The sequence below is a fragment of the Nannospalax galili genome, unplaced genomic scaffold, assembly GCF_000622305.1.
Source record: "Nannospalax galili isolate Female #2095 unplaced genomic scaffold, S.galili_v1.0 scaffold72, whole genome shotgun sequence".
Lineage (NCBI taxonomy): Eukaryota > Metazoa > Chordata > Mammalia > Rodentia > Spalacidae > Nannospalax > Nannospalax galili.
Window position 1 is genome coordinate 7,100,015 of NW_008336933.1, and position 21,976 is coordinate 7,121,990.

The following is a 21,976-nucleotide window of genomic DNA, read 5'->3' on the forward strand; positions in this document are numbered from 1 at the left end:
AAAAAAAATACTAAGTTCCTTTATCTGGGTGCTTGATCCAATTAAATTTATATAACTGTCAAAAATATGCAAACTGCATAACTACACTTACAAATATTAACTCTTATTTAGTAACTAACTGAAATATGCTGCAAATATGTCGTGTCTTTTAAACATTTTCATTTTTTGAGATAGGGCCTCGTGCTAGCCCTTGAGCTCCCTATGCTCCTGCTGCTACTTCCAAGTGCTGGAGGTATATGCATGAGCCACCATACCTGGCTTCTTTAAAGTGCTTTTAGAATTTTTACTTTTCGCACATAGAAGCATGTTATAGAACTCAAGAATTTGCAAGGTGTCTGCAGCAGTACATTAACCATGAGCAGATCACCTTCCCATACTAGTTACGAGAATTTCATTTTAATTGCTGTTATCCTTAAAAGGTATTTGAAAGGTTGTTTTTAAAACCTAGAGGGAGGTACAAGGTATAACTTATTACTAGATGTTATTTGTGTGTGTTGAATTTCGTGGTAAATTTAAAGGAAAATACTTTCAGGAGAATACTCAGCAGGGTGCTGTTGGCTTTTTCCCTTTTGGTATTTTCTGATTTTTGCCCCCAAGTTCAGTGAAAGTCCAGTATTCTTAAATGATCAGATAAACTTGAAACTTTGTTTCTCTTCCAGATAAAGCTTCACCAAGAAGGCTGCCTAGGAAACGGGCACAGAAGAGATCAGTGGGATCTGATGAGTAAATGTTCCTTTGTGCAACAATTCAGTCTGTGCTTACCCTGCCCTAATGTTTTTTTGGCCTGATGGGAATTAGTGCAGAGAAGCCATATCATCATAGAAGGCAACTACTATTGTGTGTGGACTGAGCAATCAGAGTCTGTGGCGATAATATTGCTGAAAATGCACTGCATTTGTTTTTCTAAAGTGACAAATTTGGGTTTTTTTTTAAACCATTAAACTGTGTGTGCGTGTGTGTGTGTGTCTGTGAGCAGTTGTCTTACCAGAATCATTGTTGAACTACCTGAAACAGGCCTTTAGAATACTCAGCAGGGTGCTGTTGGCTTTTTCCCTTTTGGTATTTTCTGATTTTTGCCCCCAAGTTCAAGGAACATTTGTCCCCAGTATGATTTGAGGCATTCTGCCATGAACTGTTTTAAGGGGATAGTTTGCTTATTCCTTGGAATTGACCAAATCCAAACTGATGGCACAAATTAGCCTTTTGTTCTCCATTACAACTTGTATTCTAAAGGCTCAGGCAGGAGTAGCTGCTTCCTTAGCAATAGATGGACACATTTTGGTATTTTGTTGCTGTTTACTATCATGCACATTTTTAGAAAACTTAACCAAATAGATTTAAGGAATTCTGATCTTTAGCAACAAAATTGTGAAACATGAAAATTCTGTGAACTTTGGTATATAAATCCTAACCCTATGCCTTTTTTTAAACAGAAAATAGTACACTTGTGCAAACTGAGTTGTTATGTTGTCCCAGGGAGCGCTCTGGAACAATTTCATTTCTGTTTTGTTTTTTTGTTTGGTTTAAGGAGAGAATTTTGTTAATAGACATTTCTTTCTATTTTAGGGGGTTGGGGGGTTGAGACAGGGTCTACCTGTAGCCCCGGATTGACTGGAACTTGCTATGTAGACCATGCTGACCCTGATCTCTGTCTGCCTCTGCCTCTCAAGTGCTGGGATTAAAGGTATGTGCCACCATGCCTGGCCAGAAATATCCTAAGAAAAATTCTCCTGGTCTACAGATGAAGCAGATCGAATTTTAGGGGCAGGAATACATTCCAACTAACCCTAATCTACAAGAAGATTAATTGGAAAATTTTAAACAGTCATACAGTTTTTCTTTTAACTTTATCTTTTTTGAGGGTGTTGGTTATTGGCCTACTTTTTGGCTTTAGTTAATGTGAAAAATTCCAAAAACTTGGTGCACTTGAGATTTCAGGACCAAAATTAAGTTGGATTTGATGAAATCTTATTAGTTACTATTGCCCAAAGTAGTAAAATAAGTCTGGCACTATTGTCAGGCTTGATTAAAAGGAAAGTAAAAAGGAGTGTGAATAGACAGGCTTTTCTCTGCCTTTAAGCCATACCCCACACATGAGCATTATGTGTACGTGGTAGATCTCAGTGGCTCTCTCATTCCTGACCTCTCTTCATTCTTCTTTGGTCCAGTCCCTTCCACACACACATAGAAAGGAAAGCAACAAAATATGGAAACAAAAGCTTGCAGACTGTTGAACATGTGCACCAAAACCAGTAATGTTAGAAGTTGTATAATTGTTAATCACTTTGCAAATAGGGGCTGAAATGTCAAATTGCCTATATTTGCATTGCTGGCTTATAAACTTTCTATACCTGTAATATAGTGTGTGGGTTTTTAATTGAGCTGTATAAACAGTATTTTATTTTTAAAAAATTTTGTGAAGTCTGAGGAACTGCACAATTTTGGCTTAATGTAACAAGACCCTTCTCATTCTCAAAAAACATTTTTCCAAAACCTTTTTGTGACCATCTTAAGTTCATTAAACTACTAGAACATAATTACAGTAAGATGTAATTACAAAGTATAAATGGACTGTAGAGAGTTTATTGAATCCCTGGTAAAGTGTGGGCAGTTGCAAAAAGCACAGTGAGTTACAGCTGCCAGCCCTTCTCTCCCCAGAGTAATTTGCCTTACGTAGCAACTCTTTCATTTCTGAGGTTCAAATTAATGCCTCAGAAGTATAGACTGTATTGTTTTTTTTAGTATAGATTGGGAACAGTTGAAAACTCAGATCTTCAGATGCCAGAGTCTACTATAGCATCACTAAGTATTTAGCAGAAACTAACTCCATAATGAATGGAATTCAATTCCACACATGGTTTGTTCAAGCACACTTAATAAGTAGTCTGTTTTTAAATGTCTTTTTTAAATGTAAATACTTGGATGAAGTTTTCCTTTGTTTTAATATAGTCATTTGCAACATCAACCACGGCTTCAGAATTCACCTTTGAACAAGTTGGTTTCGGAATCTGTAAAATGGAACTTAACAATCATGTGTATTGAGCCTGTCACCCTAGGAATAATGTGTCATAAAGCATGGATCTCACTTTGGTTGTATAGCTTCATCATTCTGTTCGTGTTTTAGCTAGTAAGGGACTCTGGGGACTGATACTGCCCTCCAAAACTTTGCCTGAGGAGTTTGGAAAAGGGAAGTGGGGCTGAGTGTAAGAGCCTAAGGGGAGAAATGAAGTAGAAATGAAGGAAAGTAGTGTGGACATCAGAAAGCAGAACTGGGATAGGTGGAGAAGGCACGTCTGCTCTCACGGGGCTGCTGCCTGTTCATCAACCTGGAGTTCTGTTTTTCTTAGTTGAAGAGAAGTGTCAGTAATGTAGCCTTGAAACTTTCCTTTAATGACGGTGTTTTGGAGGTACAGTAGATGCATGTAAGTACACACGGGGACATACAATGTTCATCTCCTGTAGGACAGGGATATCCTGTCCAGGGTATGGACCCTTGGTATAAAGGAAAATCTACTTGGTTAGTACATTTGAATCATGAATTTTTTATGTGCTTTTAGATGCGGGGGTGGGAAGGGGCCCTTAATATTGCTCAGGATGGTCCTGAATTCCTAGGGCCTGACATAAAATAATTTTGATCTAACTGAGCACAATATATATCCTCTCATCAATATGTTGATAGACTAGACCCAAAATCAGGTGTTTAAGAATATATTTCAATAGACTTCTTCCACATTGTTGGATGGCATTTACAGCTATAGAACTAATCAGTAAAATTGGATCTTTTCTTAAATAAAACCTTCAGCCTAGTGAAGAGCAACCTAATGTACACTTTGTGCTCTCCATGTATATAAGTGTGACGTCAGGTTTCATGGCTCTGCTAATTTGTATCTATGAGAACATCAGCTTGCAGAACACATAGAACGGCATTTACCAATTGACTGGCAGGTATCTGAATAATCATTTCCGCAGGGCTTATATTAATTTTATTAATATTAGTGTGTTTTAGCCCTTTTCATTTACACAAAATCTAGACTTACAGCTGGGCGTGGTGGCACACTGCTTTACTCCCAGCACTTGGGAGGCAGAGGCAGGTGGATCTCTGAGTTCGAGGCCCACCTGGTCTACATAGCGAGTTCCAGGTCAGCTGGGGCTACAGGGAGACCCTGTCTCAAAAAGACCAAACAAACAAACAAAAAAATCTAGACTTACATTGTAATTTTATTATTTGAAATTCTGGGTTTTTTCTTTTGTAGATTTTAGAATTATTTAGGAGTACAGCTCGAAACCCTGGTATTCTTTCCTTGTACTGCATGCAACATGGAAATTTTATAAAATCAAGCAGTTGGATAGCTTATAAATACTTATTTTCCAGAATCCAGCCACTCGGAAGTTGAAATAACCTCAGCACTGAATATGCAGTGTGCACTTGCAGTACTGTGTGTGTGCTGTACACGCTTGTTGCTTGCTCCCAGGCACTGCAGAAACTTGTCTGTACTATTGTAAGCTGATTTGTTTATGGCATGAACTTGATAATTCATTTTTCTAATATAGTTAGTCACAGTACCCCCATTTAATTAATAGCCATTAAATGACGCACTTCTTTATGTGTCTCTCTGATAAACAGTCATGTTCTTAAAAAATATATCATGGGGGCTAGAGAGAGCAGTTAAGAACACTGTTCTTTCAGAAGACCCGGGTTGAAATCCCAGCACCACATGGCAGCTAACAACTGTCCGTAACTCTTCTGTCCTTGATGGGCATTCATTGCACAACAAGGGAACATTTACCTACATGCAGGCAATACACACACATAAAAATAATTAAAATTGTTTTATATATATAGATGTATGGAATAAAGGACATGTGATAGAATATAGCAAAATGCTGACTGTCAGGCTCTTGAGATTGGGGCCACTGGCTACATAGCCAGACACTGTCTCAAAAATTGGATTGTTTTTAGCTGAAACATCCATGTTCATGTTGGAGATGACTGTGAAGTATCTGTGTTATATAGGCAGGTAGTTACAAGTCTCTGGTTGCAAGTTGAGACATTTTCTGATCTAGTTTCTGTTCACTTTGGATTTTCTTTAGGCACAGTGAGACATTACTAAGAAAATCCAGTTTATTTGGAAAGCACAAAGGATAGCTCTTGTTTAGAGTCTCCTAGTCACAAAGATAATTTGTGCTGTGTTTTGTTCCTTTGCTTTCCCTTCCACAGACTTCTGTAGGTGCCTGTGACAGCACATCATCTTGTTGGCATCTCTGCTGTACTATGAGCCCTGTGTCTTGTTTACATGCAGCTTCTAGCTGATGTAGGTAGAAGCCTGTTGCTGTTTAAAGAAGCAAGGACTGGGAACATAGTTCAGTTGGCAGACTACCTGCCTTGTAAGCATGAAAGCATGAGGAGCCAAGTTTGATCTCCAGAACCCATGTGAAAATGCCAGGCGTGGTGGCATGCTTCTTCAGTCTCAGCCCTGGGGAAGTGGAAACAGGAAGATCCTTGGGGCTTGCTGGCCAGCCAGTCTAGCTCTATTAGTGAGCTCCAGGCCACTGAAGATCCTGTCCCAAAGTGTTGAAGCAGGCTGGATTCCTGAGGATGACATCCAGTGCTGTCCTCTGGCCTACACACGCACAAAAAGGAAAATGCAGGCAGGCCTGTTTTCACTTAGCATTCTGTCATGTGACTGGTATGGTTCATAAATGCTCTGATAGTAACTTCCTATTATTGGCGGTGTTGCCAAATGACCTATCCACCTATAAGCATCTGGGTCTTAGTAGTCTGCCTTGGCCACTAGCCAGAGGCAGCTTATCCACATAGTCTGAGTCTTTCATCAGTTGAGAGATAATTGAGGACTTGGTCCTGAATTGTTTGGTTCTTTTGGCCTATAATCCTCTAGTCAGTACGGCAATATCAAATAGTTCTTCAGAATAGTTCCTTACTGGGATGGAGAGATGACTCAGTGGTTAAGATCACTGACTGTTCTTGCAGAGGCCCCAGGTTCGGTTCCCAGCACCCACATGGCAGCTAACTATCCATAACTCCAGCTCCATGGGATCCGATGCTCTCTTCTGACCTCTGTGGGTATTGTATGACATGAGTGCACTTAACATGCAGGCAATACACTCATACACATGAAATAAAAATAATAAATTTAGGGGCTGAAGAGATGGCTCAATGGTTAAGAACACTGGTGGTTCTTGCAGAAGACCCGGGTTCAAATCCCAGCACCCATATGGCAGCTAACAACTGTGTAACTCCAGTTCCAGGGGATCTGACAGCCTCTTTTGTCCTCCCCAGGCATTGCACAACACAGGTGTACTTAACCTACATGTAGGCAATACATGCATACATAAAAAATAAAATATTTTTTAAAAATAATTTTAAAAATAGTTGCTTACTAAGTAAATAGTTTACTTAGCAAAATGGGAAAAAAAAAAAACACCTCACATTATATTGACAGGGTTCAAATCCCAACTCCTAGCTGGAGGCAGTTTGGTTTTCAAGGTGTGGATGTTTGCTGCCTGTCTCCTGGGGTGGTTAGGCAATCTAGAGTCAAGTGCTTAAAATGTGTTCGGGTGAGCCAGGACCTGTGGCCCTTGTAAATGTGCCATGTTGTAATAACAACCACGAAGCCCAGGAAGGGGCAATGTATGGTACTTGCTGGGCTTTGATGTGAAGTAATTCTAAATGTGCAAGTAGTCTTTTTTTTTTTTTTTTTTAAGACTAAAAGTTGGGGGCTGAGGGAGTAGTATTTGGTTATCATTTGTGAGGCCCTGGGTTCAGTCCCTAGGGCTACAAGGAGAAAAAGTTTGAAGGCTGTAGATTGGCATGCAGTGTGGCAACCTCTGAGGGTTTGATAATGAACCGGATGAGGCTGGCAGGGGAGCTTTTGTAATCAGTCAGAACCAGCACGCTGGTGGTCTCTAAAAGTTGGGGGCTGAGGGAGTAGTATTTGGTTATCATTTGTGAGGCCCTGGGTTCAGTCCCTAGGGCTACAAGGAGAAAAAGTTTGAAGGCTGTAGATTGGCATGCAGTGTGGCAACCTCTGAGGGTTTGATAATGAACCGGATGAGGCTGGCAGGGGAGCTTTTGTAATCAGTCAGAACCAGCACGCTGGTGGTCTCTTTTCAGAGCCTTTGAAGAGGCTGTGTATTTTCCAATGAAGCTCTTGGTGTTCAGAACATTGTGAACTTACCTCTTAGAATTTCTTTGATGTAGCATTAGACTGCACCACCCAAAGGCAGGCAGTCTTGTTCTGAAAAAGCTTTTTCATTAATCATCATCCATCTAGCCACCCATCTTACAGCTTTGTTAAAGCAGGTGCTTCCAGTCTAAAGGCATTTGGAAAAGAGGGTGAGAAATACTTTATGAATGGTGTTTAGGGGCTGGGTGTATGGCCCAGCACTTGCCTAGTGTGCACAAGGCCCCTGTTCCCCCTCCCCCCACAAAGTGTCCACTTTGGATTTATCAGGCACTTGTTCTATTCTCAGACATTGTGTCATCAGCTATGGCAATGCTCCTTGGTGAGTCCAGGACACCCTCTTCTCGTGTGCTTAGCTGCTGCCTTAGCTGGTTGGAGTTGGATAGGAGTCCCTTGATAGGGAGCACAGAGCAGGTTCATTTGCGTTCAGTTGGCAGCCTTCAGCCCCCAGTGCATGTGAGGACAGAATTCCATCTCCTAAGCAGCCTCTAGAGTTACATGTATTTTAAGGTCTTATATTGAATACCTCATTGTGTCCATAATGTGTCCTTTCCCAGTCTGAAACATACTGATAGGTTAATGTTAGGCCTTACAAACTAAGGACACCGTCCACAATGTGGGGACTGAGACCTAGAACAGGATGCAGGCTGCTTTCCTGAAGTTTAGGGTCACTCCAGTGGCAGTGTGAGAACTTCTCAACTCCTTCCTCACTTGAAGTTCACCCATTGCACATGGTTGCTTTGTCCTGAAGCCCTAAGAAGTCCCTGAGTCTCTCCAACCATGGGTCAGTGTCTGTGACCCAGGGGACACCAGGACTGCTATGTGGACACCAAACTACACTGAGCTGCTGTCCTCGTCGTTGAACCTCTTCATGGTCACCAGTGTGGTCCTCACAGATTGTTGGGAGTCTGTCTCCAGGTAGAAACCTCCTCTCCCACCGTCCTCTCAATGTCTGGTTCTTCACTTGGTGTCTATCCCTTGCCAACATTCCTGTCTTGAGTCCTGCCCAGTTCTGCTTCCACCATATGCCTATTTGACTGTTTCTCTCTTGTCAGAATGTCCTGTGCCATGGGCTGTCTTTTCTTCACCAGGTTTGCAGTCTTTTCATTGTCCTTCTGACTTAGCTTTTGCCCTCAAAACCTGCTCTTCTATGATCTTGTGGCACCATCCTTGCCAGAGCCTTCTTCACCCAGGACTGGTCCTCTAATCCCCAAGTTTACCTTCACTTCTAGGATTGTGCTGTTGGGTGATTGGTTGACTAGCTTTGACCTGAGTATATGGTGTGGGCTAGCCTTGGAACTTCCACAGTTTCCATTGTTGTAAGTTGTCTGGGTTGCTTACTTTAGGCCTAAGTGCTTTGACATAAATTATTTCTTTCAGGGTCATTCAACTGCTTGATACCCATTTGTCTATTTTACCCCAAACCAGTAACACATAAACCTCCCCATCCAACCAACTCTGCCGTACTTCAGCAACATGACTCCTTTTATCCAATCTTAAATCCTAAGTGTTTAGTGAATAATGATTAATTTTAACCCTGCTGTGAATTAAAATTAAATTTCAGTTCTTCTGGCGACACAAAGAACTTATTGAGAACCGAATTTATTCCATTTGGATAAAACACCAGTGATTCAAAACATTTCTTTGTATATTTTGATTCCCCACTGGAGGCGGCGGGTCTGCTCTTTTAACTAGCACTGCGCATGTGATTTCTGGCAGTGTAATTCAGGCAGGTTTGTTTATTATAAAGCTTTACAGTCTAAGGTTCTGTGTGGTGATTATGTCTGAAATCTATTGGTGAAAGTGGGGATGATGAGTGTGAATCTTGTGCAGTTTTGAGGTGCGATTGCTGAATATTTGGAGACTCTGCTGAGTCTAAACCCAAGATGTGAAGGAACACTCTTCTGGTTCTGTACATTGGTCAAAGGCATCTTTTTTTACATATCCCATAATTAAATCTGATCTTCAAAGAGTCTTTGTGCAATATGAAATTTTTCTCAAGTGCCAGCCTATGTCACTGACTGGTCTTAGGAAATTAGAAGCACAATGGCAATCTAAAACACTAAGCAGAAGAAAAAAAAAATTTTAAATTTGGGCATGGTGGCACATGCTTTTAATCCTAGCATTCAAGAGGCAGAGACAGGAGGATCTGTGTGAGTTCAAGACCAGCTTGGTCTACATAGCGAGTTCTAGGGATACATAGTGATACCCTGTATAAAAAAATAAAATTAAAAATTTTCTTTCCTCCAAGTTATGTTTCGAAAAGTTAAGCACTTTCTACATACACAATGTTGAGATTTTAAGTTACCACATGGTGTTGTAGAATCAAGGCGACAAGATGAGGTTCATACCAACCATGCCTGATGCTGCAGGCCTTTACTCCAGCTGAGGAGGCTGAGGCAAGAGGATCATAAGCTCTAGGCCTGCTTGAACTACTGGGTGAATTTCAAAGCAAAAAATGTTACACATGCATTTGGGCTGTTGACTTGCTGATCATGGTCATGAAAGACGTATGAGGGTTCAAGGTCTTACCCTCATCTGAGTTTGGATTTCCAGTAATTGCACAGTCTACACACTGGCCAGGTGGCCATCTCTAAGCAAGTGGGATGGGTTTGGTTTCATTCCTTCTCTGGATCCCAGTGAGGCAGTAGCACTAGATCTCCCTTGGTTTTAATTCCACACAGAACTATGTGTTCCTCATAGAAAAAGCCACTTGATTAGAGGCTGTGCAAATTGGAAAACTTGAGCTTTGTAACTAATATTTCCAGTTTTTCTGCTGAATGAAGAAAAATGCTCTGAAGAATTATTTTTTTAAAAAGGACCATAATGACCGGTATTTTTTATGTTTTTTTTTCAATGCTTAAAACTATTAAATTTCAGATTAATCTTTAAATTTTAAATCTAAAGAAAAATATGCCAAAATGCTAAAGCAGTCTTTGTTGCTAGGGTGGTGAATTATTTTTTTCTCCTTTTCAAAATGTTTGTATAGTGCTTATATTTTATAATGAAAGCAATAAATGTGAATATTAAATGTATCCGGGCCTCTGAAGATAAGTGTGATCCTCAAAGCAGTTGCAGTAGCTTTTCTGTACCCTCCCCGCCCCCAAAAAGTGAGTGCATTATCACGCTGCCTGCTTGAAGGTCAGCATAGTTATTCATGGAAATCCCTTGGAAATATTCTTGTAGGGCCAGCTTCCTCACTGTAACCTGTGAGTGTCTGGTCCTCCCTCCCTCTGCTGTGAGCTGGTGTCAGCCCCTATGTTCAGTGCTGTACCCCTGTCACACGCTGAGCTTTCTGGGCTTCACACCCACAAGAGCCAGAAGTCAGCGTCCTCGGGTCTTGACTCTGCCCTTATTCAGTTCCCCAGCATTCATGTGGACCTGGTTCTCCAACGTGACCCTCAGGATGCTCCAGGACAGCCACACCTGGCTCTCACCTGCACATTCCCTGCAGGCTGTCAGCCTCTGTCCATCTTCTAGCCCCCATACTTACTCCTTACCAACTTACCTCAGGGAGGCATCCACTCACCGTGCATTCACATGCCCCGATTTGTTGTCCTTACTGCCTGCTTCTTCCACTGCTTGTCACCTTACGAGCTGTGAGCTTTAGAACAAGAACTATTTAAGGACTGGGCATGCAGCTCAGTGGTCGGTCAATTGCCTAGTATGAGCAATGCCCTGTGCTCCAGTACCCATCTGCCAAAAAGTCACCAGCTGAAATTGCAAACGATACTTGACACAGTGGTAAATGTATGGTAAATACAAATTCTCCACACAGCCACACAGTAAAAGTGGGTGCATTTTACAGTAAGGAAATTAAAAATACAAGTTAACTTGATATTAAAAAATAAAATCAACTATGAAGTGGCAACAGATTAAAGCAGGTCTGTGTGTGTCCAGAGCCATCATGTGATTGTTTTGCTGCCCACATAATACTAAGGGTTGGTTTTTGTTCATTTTTTGTTTTACCCCAGACTACCACCTCTTGGTCACCATTCACTGAAAACCCCAGGGGAATAGTAGGAGTCTGCATGCCATGTTTTGGGTTCACAGGTGCACAAATCTCGGGCAAGAACTTGTAGGCCCTTAGGACAGCTGCTGTACCTTGAGGATTCCATGCAAAAAATGAATTCAAATGGCTCCAGGCTGTTAGCTGCAGCTCAGCCAGGAGGATTTTACCGAAACAAGACAGAAGTGTAACCAAGTACACAGGTGTTGCTTGTAAACAGTTCCTGTGAAATTCCATCCAGGTTTCTGCAGACGCTCTGGCTTCAGTACCAAGAACTCCCTTCTCAGTTGTGACTTAAAACCTCAGGTACTTTCTCCTTACATGAGTAGTGACAGGCATTACCAAATGATACCAACTGGAAACCATCAACTTCACAACACAAGCTGCCCACCTGCCATGACAGTTCCAGGAGGAAAGAGGAGAGCTAGAAGTTCAGCCCCCTTAACTGTAGTTCTGAGTCTGCAGACTGTCACTAAGAGTATTTAAAAATAAGTCCCAGCTGGGCATGGTGGCTTACACTTACAATCCTAATGCTCAGGAGGTGGAGGCAGGAGGATTGCCAGGAGTTTGAGGACAGCCTGGGCGACAGAGTGAGACCTTGTCTCAGAAAACCACATGAGGCCCAATGAGATTGCTCAGAGGGTAAAAGTGCTTGGGTACAAGCTAGAACCCAAGGTAGAAGGAGAGAATCAATTCCCAAAAGTTTGTCCCCTGAATGACCTCCACACATGCACCTGCACAGAACACACACACATCATACACTAATAACAAATTTTAAATGTTAGCCAGGTATGCTGATGCACACCTTTAATCCCTGCACTTGGGAGGTAGAGGTGATCAGATCTCTGTGAGATCGAGGCCAGCCTGGCCTCCATAGTGAGTCCTAAGCCAGGTGTGACTACAGGGAGACCCTGTCTCAAAAAGACCAAAAAAAAAAAAAAAAATTAAAGTTAATTATCTAAAAATATATTTTATGTGCGCCGAGTTTTGCCTGCATGTTTGTAAGTGCATTATATGCTTGCAGTGCCTGCAGAGGCCAGAATCTGCAGTTGGATCCAGTTGGATCCCCCCTGGAACTGGAGTTAATGATGGTTGTTAGCTGTCATGTGGGTACTAGACACCAAACCCCTGCAAGAGCAACAGCAGTCCTCTGCAAGAGCAAACAGTGCCCTTAACCCCTGAGCCGTCTCTCCAGCCTGTTTTATTTTTTCAGACAAGGTCTCATGGTGTGGCTCTGGCTAGCCTGAATTCTGTACGTAGACCAGACTGGCCTTGAACTCACAGAGATAGACCTGCCTCTGCATTCAGAGTGCTGGGATAGAGGCATGTGCTACCACACCCAGCTTCATAACTTAAAGTGGTAGTATCCTTCACTACAAGAATTTTCCAAGTGATAAGAAAACATGACTCAACAGGTAAAGTGCCTGCCTGACAACTTGAGACCTGATTGACTTGAGGTCAATCCCTGGACTCCTCATGGTGGAAGAAGAAAACCAACTCCATAAAGTTGTCTTCTGACCCCCACACACGCACACACCACTCATACAAAATTTTTTAAGAAATGAAAACGTTTCAGTGTGCACCTGATATCCCAGACTCCCTTGAAGCCTGTCTGCACAGGTGTGTTTTTGCCATCCTTTGCTGCTGGTGGTGGCTGAACCACCCATTTTCAAGGCCGCCCCTTGGTGTGGGCAGAAAACACAGAAGCCTGGGAATAAGACTTCCTTCCTAAAACAGACCACCTACTCTAGCTGACCCCAGGCAACCGGCTCAAGCATGCTTTACTCCACCCCAAAATTACATATCCGAGTGAAAATACTTCTTTGCCAAGATTGATAAATGCTTTCGGATTGTTGTTACCAGAATGGTTGTGTCTATAGAAGCACGCTCTCTCTGCATGAGCCACCACTACAACCAACCAGCCCCACTCCGAATGTGTTCTCCACACTCATCTTCTTAAGAGCGTCGGTCTCAAAACATAACGCCAGCCACGCCTCTGCCTGCTACATGTCTATTTGTATACACATGGTGGTGTGGGAAGAATAGACCAGCTGTTTCCACTCACAAGTCCACTCACTGGCTGGGTAACTATGCACGTCTCTAGACATGTCTCTACCTCTTCCTTCACCTGTGAAATCAAGATGATAACTGGAGTTAGTAGTTAATCCAGGAATGTTTCTAAATTCCTTGCTATATATCAAGTATTTTGCTCACTTAAAAAACAAAAAATGATGCATGCTTAAAAAAAAAAAAAAGCTCTGACCTGAATGTCTGACCCACAGTAACTTTCTAATTGTCTCTACCTAATGGGGTCTGAAGAGATGACTCAGCAGTTAAGAGCACTGGCTATTCTTGCAGAGGACCCGAGTTTGATTCCCAGCACCCACATGGCAGCTAACAACTGTCCACAACTCTAGTTCCAGGGGAATCTGACGCCTTCTGACCATTGTGGGCATTGCACAACACAGGTGCACTTACATGCAGGCACTACATTCATACATAAACTAAAAATGATAAAATTTTTTAAAAAAGAATGTGGGCTGGAGAGATGGCTCAGCAGTTAAGAGCACTGGCTATTCTTGCAGAAGACCCAGGTTTGAATCCCAGCATCCACATGGCAGCTAACAACTGTAACTTCAGTTCCAGGGGATCTGACACCCTCTTCTGATCTCTGAGGGCATTGCATGACACAGGGGCAGGCAATTCACTCAAACATAAAAATAATAAAAAGCAAAAAAAGAAAGCTTATTTCCACCTTGCATAAGTAATGATCATTTGTCAGCCTGATAAAACCCATCTGTAGCAGCTTTTCCCTCCAAACCATGAACTATTTAAAAGGTTTGGCCCCATTGTTCCCCCTGCACTTTGTCCTCTGATCTCCAAGCAACCTCAGATCTTGTTCATGTGGGTGCATCCTGTCTCACTGCCTGATGCTGGATCCTGTGTGTACGGACACATCAGTTCCTGCACACACAAATCCCTTGCCAGATGCCAGTAGCTCTGTATGATGGTGGTGGCCCATGCCCATGCGCTTCCAAAGCCTTGACCCACTCTCCTAGCTGCTGGTCTAGTCTCCTCAGCCCACCCAGCCCCCAAGCTGCTCTGTCCCTTACCTCTTGCTCTCCCTTGCAGAGAGATTTCAGGGGCTCCCCACTGCTGATCAGGGGGAGCTAGAACCTTTACCATGAGCTTCTGGCTGCCTGTTGCTCTGTCTCCCACTGATGCAACTGCAGCTCTCTCCAAGCTGGTGATCTGGACACCTGCCCCCTGGCGGAGCACACAGTGAGGACACACCCTTAATTTCAGTGCAGTGTCAAGCATACAGAAAAACTGCATGGTTGTGCATGCTTGAAATCTCCACACTTGGGAGTCAGGGACAGGAATGCAGCAAGTTTGAGGCCATCCTGGTCTATATAGGAAGTTCTAAGCCTGACAGAGCTACATAGCGAGACTCCAAAAAGCAAACACCTCAAAACAAATGCAAAATAGTATAAATTCCTATGACCTTGACCTACATATCTGCACATGTGTGCCTATACATACCATATGTATGTTTTATCTTCTGAGCAGTATGAAGGTGAGTTTCAGACAGGCATGCTCTTTTGCTACTAACTACACCAGCATTTGTCTCCTAAGCAAACACATTCTTTCAGATAACTAAATTACAATGATCAAAATTAGGAAATGCGACTGGGGAGGTGGTAAAGCACTTGCTGTATGAGGGTCTCAGTTCAGATCTGCAGAACCTATGTAAACCCAGATGCAGGGGCTGGGGGAAGGTCTCAGCGGTTAAGAGCACATTCTGCTCTTCCAGCGGACCTAAGCTCAGTTCCCAGCACCCATATCAGATGATACAACCACTTGTAACTCCAGCTCCAGGAAATCCAATGACTTATTCTGGCTTCTGTGGACATCTGCACACATGTGGCATATACACACAGGGACACACACACACACACACAAATTAAAAAATAAACCTGTTGTTGGAAGCTGCATTCCTGTCATGTTGTAGTCATGCCTCTGAAATTCCAGTGTTCAACAGCAAGATGAGAGGTAGAGACAGGACAATCCTGGAAGCTCAGGGGCCAGCTAGTTTGGCATGCACACTAGTGAACTAAGAGACCTGTCTCAAACAAGGTGGAAGGCCAGAACTAACACCAGAGGTTGTCTCATTTCCACATATGCCATGATTCACATGTGCCCACATTCACATGCATGCACACAGATTTTTTTAATGATAAAAATAAGAATGACATGTATCCAGTGTTTTCTGATCTGCAGGCTAGAGTCAAATGTCACTAGCTATCTCAGCGATGCTCTTTTTTTTTTTTTTTTTTTGTCTTTTTGAGACAGTGTCTCCCTATAGCCCCAGCTGGCCTGGAACTCACTATGTAGACCAGGCTAGCCTCAAACTCACAGAGAGCTGTCTGCCTCTGCCTCTCAAGTGCTAGGATTAAAGGCATGTGCCACCACACCTGGCAGCAATGCTCTTTTATAATTTTATGTGTATGAGTGTTTTGCTTACATGTATGTAAGTGTGCCACATATGTGCAATGGCTGCAGAGGCCAGAAACAGATGTCAGATCCCCTAGAACTAGAGTTACAGTTGCTAATCACCATGTGGGTACTGGGAACTGAACCCAGGTCCTCTGCAAGAGCAGCCAGTGCTCTTAACCACTGAGCCATCTCTCTAGCCCCTCAGCAATGCTCTTTACAGCTGCCTTTTTCCTCATTCAGAATATGTACTTATCATGCCACCTATTCTTCCTAAGTCTAGAATAGTCTTGCAGGATGCTGGAGTGCTGAGGATTTGAACCCAGGGCCTTGCTCACGCTAAACAAACACTATACCGCTGAGCTACATCCTCACCCCAACACTGGCATTTTTTTTTTTTTTTTTCTTTTTGAGATAGGGTTTGCCTGTTGCCCCAGCTTTCCTGGGACTCAATGTGTAGACCAGGCTGGCCTTGAACTCACAGAGATCCGCCTGCCTCTGCCTCCTGAGGGATTAAAGGCATGTGCCACCATGCCCAGCAACACTGGCATTTAAAAAAATATTTTATTATTTTTATTTTATGTGTATGAGCATATTGCCCACATGTATGTAAGTGCACCCATGTCATGCAGTGCCGTGGAGGTCAGAAGAGGGCTTCAGATTCCCATGGAAGTGGAGTTAAGGACGGTTCATAGCCGCCATGTGGGTGCTGGGAATTGAGCCCGGATCCTCTGCAAGAGCAGTCAGTGCTCTTAACCACTGAGCCATCTCTCCAGCCCCCAACACTGGCATTATTTTTTTTTTTAAAGAGTAGAAGCTAATTATTTTGCTGAATGTACCCAGGTTAGAGTTTGTGTGACATTTTCTTGGGATTAGGTTCAGAGTCCAAAATCTACAGAACTTAAAGGAAAAAAGGTTCCTTTTGACTTGTTTCAGAAGTTTTAGTCCATTGCTTTGTGCCTGTGGTGGGTCGGAACATCATGGTGGTAGGAGTATGTGGCAGAGGAGGCTGCTCACTTCATGGCAGCCAGGAGAAGGCAATGGACCGGGGGTGAGATGCACCCTCCCATTGGGCTCTTCAGGGCCACATGCCCTGCAGAGTGCAGAATGTTGGTCATTGATGGATGCCTTGGGAAGGTGAGGTCTTGTTTTCCTTCTCAGCCACAGTTCTCCGGTCACCTGTTTTCCTTTTTCCATTTTATGTGTGCTTGTACATGTGTTTGCATATATTGTGTTCATATGCATATTTGCATGTGTGGGGCCACACTTGTGTTGGTGCATGTGCACGTGTGTGCATTCAAGTGGAGGCCTGAGGTCGATGTTGGGAATCATCCTTGATCTCTCTTCCGCCTTATTCACTGGGGCAGGATCTCTCAATCAAACCCAGAGTTCACCAATATGGCTAATCTTGGTAGCTAGCTTGCTCTGGGGATCCCCTGCCTCTGCCTTCTGAGACTGGAATTATACGGGGAAGGGCACCATGCCCACCCAACATTACCTGGGTTGTGGGGATAGGAACTCTGGTCTTCACCCTGCATGCAAGCCTAATTTAACCACTGAGCCATCTCCCCAGCCCCTCCTGTCACCTTGTGAGGAAACTTTCTACCTCATGATGAGGACAGGTATACACTGAATAAGCAGGGTGTGTGTGCTCACTGTGAAAACAATCCCCAGCTCAGCTCCAGCTCCTAGTCCAAGCCTGGCACACAGTAGGCACTCAAAACCTGTGTTGAGTGAATGAAAGAATGAGTTAGAATGTCTGAGGGCTGGTTCTGTTTACAGAGTGAAGCTCCAAGTCTCTCCAGATGAGTCCATCCGTGGTCTCTGTCCCATGAGGAAACTTCAGGGTTTCTTCTTATCCCTGGTCCCTGCTGAAGCATACAAGTCTGACCAAACCCCAGCGAAGAGGCAAGCTGTTTGGCCTTCCCTTTGGGAGTGACTCAGTCACATTCTGGGCCAATTTTAGTAACTTCGAACTCCTGGCTTAGAGACTCTAAGAGTACCAGGGTGGGGAGAATCTCTGGGCCTTTGATTGGTGAAATGTTGGACTCCACACAGCAGCATAAAGACACCTTTATAATAAGATAACCCTAGACCCCACTGCCCTGTCCTGCAGGCTTCACACACTGAGGCAGTGGTTGGGGGCACATCTTGCGGCCTCTCAGGTCACCATCTCCCTTTGCTCTTTCAGGCGCAGGAGGAAGGAGACACATTGACCAGGGGGACCCTGCAGCTCATCCAGCCCATGGTCTCAGGTGCAGGATGGGCCCACCTCTGCTGCTTCAGGAAGTTCCCTCAATCGGTGGCCTCGGAGGCCCTGCTGTGTCTCTGCACCAGTTTGATGTTTGTGAAACTTAGGACAGCACCAGTCTCACTGGACCCTCACATGAGTCCTCTGGGAAGTCACTGCTGGGAATGGCTGTGTCACTAGGGCTTTGTGGCTGATGAATAGCAGCTGTTGTGTATTGTTTCTGGGTAGAGATTTCCCAGGAAGCCCAGCCTCTCTGCCAGCTAGTGGGGAGGAGGATAGGGGTCCCACCAGCAAGGAACAGAGGAAGGAAGGAATGACCAAGCTCTAAGGCCACTCGGGTTACCTGACTCTCATGTTCAGATAACATCTATGGCCCTGTGGCATCTGTGTCCCCATGACATAGATAGTAGCAGAGGTCAGAAGACAGAGGGCTCTGTGTGAAGCAAGCCAGCATACTCCCATGATTATAGGGTGTAGCACATGGCTCAGCAGCTTCCATTTTCATTTGAGGAAATGTTCAAAGATGAGTGTCCTCAGGACTGGGTCGATGGGGACCTCATAAAGGGTTCAGTGGTTCCCCCCAAGTTCTTGACCCTCAGGGGCAGGTGAGCCTGGCGCCATGCTGAGTCTTGCTGAGCCTCCTGGGCTGGTGGGTCCCCCCAGCCTGGTTTTCAGAGGCTGCTTTTTGTGTGTTTATGTGCCATGGGCTTGAATTGTGCTGATGTGCATCGAGGTTGAACTGCAATTGAATCAAATTGGACAGAAATAAATAAATTGAAGTGAAAGGCCTATGGCTATGTGTGAATCTTGCTGGGTGCCAGACTCTGGGGAGTCAGAGATAGGGACCATGCCTATCTTTACACTGGCCAGGTGTAGCCAATGACGATATTGTGGGATTTGTCAAAAGAGCACAGTTGGGGCTGTGGGGCAGGAATAGAAGGGAGGCGTAGAAAAACTGGACCTTTGAGGATGGGTGGGAGTGTGAGAGGAGGGAAGGTGAGGAGGAAGCAGCCTCCCATCTGACCAATGACACCAGTTTACCTGTGTTCCTACGTAGTCACATACAGAGAAAATCCATCATCTACCCAGCCTGTGAGCCACATGTACCCAAATCCCCTGGAAGCCCACCACTAAATCAGAATCTCAGGGAGCTGGCGCAGGAGCCTGCACTTTAAAAGAACTCCTGATTGGGCTGGAGAGAAGCTTAGTGGAGCACTGGCCCGGGTTTAGTTTCCAGCACCTGTAAGTCCAGTTCCAGGGGATCAGACACCCTCTCCTGGCCTCCAAGGGCACAGCGTATGTGTGGTGCACTTACATACATGCAGGCAATATACTTATACACATAAAATAAAAATAAATAAAAAGAACTCCTGGAAGGTGGAGGTACTGCTTCGTCTCAGCAACGCTGCCAGTATCCCTGTGAGCAGCTGTCACATCTGCACATCAGAATCACCTGAAGACTTGTCAAGACAGACTGCAGATCCACCCTGGGATTGGTCCTGCAGGTTCGGTGGGGTGTGGACTAAGACTTCTTGAGAAATTCTTGAGTAGGGCTGAGGCTGCTGTTGAGGGAATTCTAAGGGTCACAGTTCTGACAGAGACTTGAAGCCATCCAGACTCAAGGAGCACCTCCTCCATTCTTCTGAGGCCCTGAGGAACCCAAACAGTTGTACTACTTAGCACTAAGATTTGGCCCACATGCTGGAATTGTAGGTATCCCCATCATACCTGGCTAATGTGGAATTTGTTTTAGTTTGGTCTTTGAAACAAGGCCTCATTCTGTAGCCCATGCTGGCCTGGAACTCCCTAGGTAGCCAAGACTGGCCTCCAATTCATGACAGTTCTCCTGTCTCAGCCTTCTGACTATTGGGATTGAAAGTGTGCCCCACCATACCCCTTTCTTAGCCACACACCCATTCTAGACTCTAAGCTCTCCAGCCCAAAGCACGATATTCGACCATTGAACAGATGGTGGAAGGTGAGAGAGACAGCCTGGGCTCAGCTGCCCAGAGGTCCAGCTGGGCATTCTGGCCCTTGCTTGGGCACTGCTACCCTTGACATGGCCACTCTGACCTCACTAGCCTCTCACTTCTCACTACTAAGGAGCTTGCACTGTGCTCCAGACCAAAGGTACAGCCAAGCCAGTTTCCAGATCCCATCAGTGCAGGTCTAGCTCCTGGACTATTTGTGGGACTGACTGCCCTGCATAACTACATTGTTACTTTGAACAAGGATGTTTGATGGAACTGAAGGAATTAATGAGGGTTACCTTCTAAGTGAAGAACACTCTAAACAGAGATCTGCCTGCCTCTGCCTCCCAAGTGCTGGGATTAAAAGTGTGTGCCGCCACACCTAGCCTGACTCTGATTTTTAATAACTGGGAGGAAAAGACAATATAACTAACTTAGTTTATAACGTACCTGCAGTCACTCAGTGCATTCTCTCTTGGGACTGTCAAGATGACTGTTTTCACAGTAACAACCCCTAACATTTTCTGAGCACCCTCAGCTCTGCACAGATTGAAGAGACTCCAGTAAGTCTGTAATATGATTGTCAGAACACACACATAATCATGCCAGTGCTGTGTATCAGTCAGCCTGGGCAAAGCATGTGGCCTAGGGGTTCAGCCAGCCCTTACAGTCTTCCAGTTCTGGAGCGTGGAGCGTGGAACCTGTAGTTTCTCCTGTGGCCTTTCTCTTTGACTTGCTTCTCCCTGTGTCTCTTTTGTCTTTGTCCTAACCTCATCTTCTTAGAAGAATGCCAGTCACATCAGATAGGACCCACCTGTGTGAGCTCATTTTAATATTTACTCCTTCAAAGACCTTCCTTTTGAATGCAGTTTCATTCAGGAGTACTGGGAGTATTAATGTAGGCAAGTGGGATGGTTAACCTTGATTGTGAACTTGATTGGCTTGAGAAATGCCCTTGAGATTAGTAGGTCACACTTCTGGATTTGTCTGTTAGGACATTGCAGTGATACTTCCCATGTGGGAAAGGCCCACTGTTGTGTGGAGCCTTGAGCAAACGTCTGTTTACTCCCCAATGGTGCCCCAATTCACAGACCAAAGAAATGCTTCCATCCAAGTCTGTTTTAGAAAATCAACGAGTTTACCGGTTTCTTTTTTTTTTAAAAGATGGGTGACTCAAAGGTAACTGCATCACCAAAAAGCCAGCTTGGTTGATGACTTAACAAAGCTGCATTCCAGGTATTCTCTCTCTAATTTGTAGGTAGTTCCACCAGAGAGTGCCCCCCCCGCTCCCCAGCAGCTGTTTACTGCTTTTGTAATCTTGGGAAGGGCTTTGTGAATCTTGTAACTCTCAGTTTCCTGAATCTTGCAGGTTTTTATTAGCTTCTTGAGTTTTTTTTTTATTTAAGATTTATTTATTTAATGGGTATAAATATTTTGCCTGCATGCATGTGCCTGATGCCCATGGAAGTCAGAAGAGGGTGTCAGATCCCCTGGAACTGGAGTTTCAGACAGTTGCATGCTGCCTTGTGGGTGCTGGGAATCAAACTCAGATCCCCTGCAAAAGCAGCAAATATGCTTTTTTTCCCCCCTTGGTCTTTTTGAGACAGGGTCTTCCTGTAGCCCCATTATGTAGACCAGGCTGACCTTGAACTCACAGAGATCCGCCTGCCTCTGCCTCCCCAGTACTGGGATTAGAGGCATGTGCCACCACACCTGGCAGGCAGCAAGTATTCAGAACCTCTGAGCCATCTCTTCAGTCCTTGACACCTGGAGTCTCATAAACCTCCCTTTCTCCACCCTCTAGGAGTGAATGTTTGAAGTCAGTGGAGTAGCTCTGCAACACCCACCCTGAATGTGAGCAGGGCCATCCATAGGCTGGTGGCCTGGGAGAAATAAGAGTGGAAAGGAAAATTCCAGACGTGCACTGCATACCTCAAAACCCTGTTCTTCCTGAGCAGGCGTGTTAACTGTTGCTGCCACAACCTGTGGACAGTGGACCTTGTTCTGAGGCATCCAGCTACGGGGATCTGTCTGCAAATAGTCTTTATGG

General features: G+C 44.3%; 1 protein-coding gene across 2 annotated transcripts in view; it reads left to right on the plus strand.

The window, feature by feature from the left end:
- Window positions 1-18,741, plus strand: part of Ssr1 (signal sequence receptor subunit 1) — a 36,620-nt gene extending 17,879 nt beyond the window's left edge. Inside the window, exons 8-10 of one of the 2 annotated variants that reach the window (XM_029562853.1) lie at window positions 660-723; window positions 17,488-17,613; window positions 17,897-18,741. In XM_029562853.1, coding sequence (XP_029418713.1) covers window positions 660-723; window positions 17,488-17,613; window positions 17,897-17,921 — 215 coding nt within the window. In that variant the 3' untranslated portion in view covers window positions 17,922-18,741. The remainder of the gene's footprint in view (window positions 1-659; window positions 724-17,487; window positions 17,614-17,896) is intronic. The other variant, XM_008831648.2, reaches the window with a different exon arrangement.
- The last annotated feature ends 3,235 nt before the right edge of the window (window positions 18,742-21,976 follow it).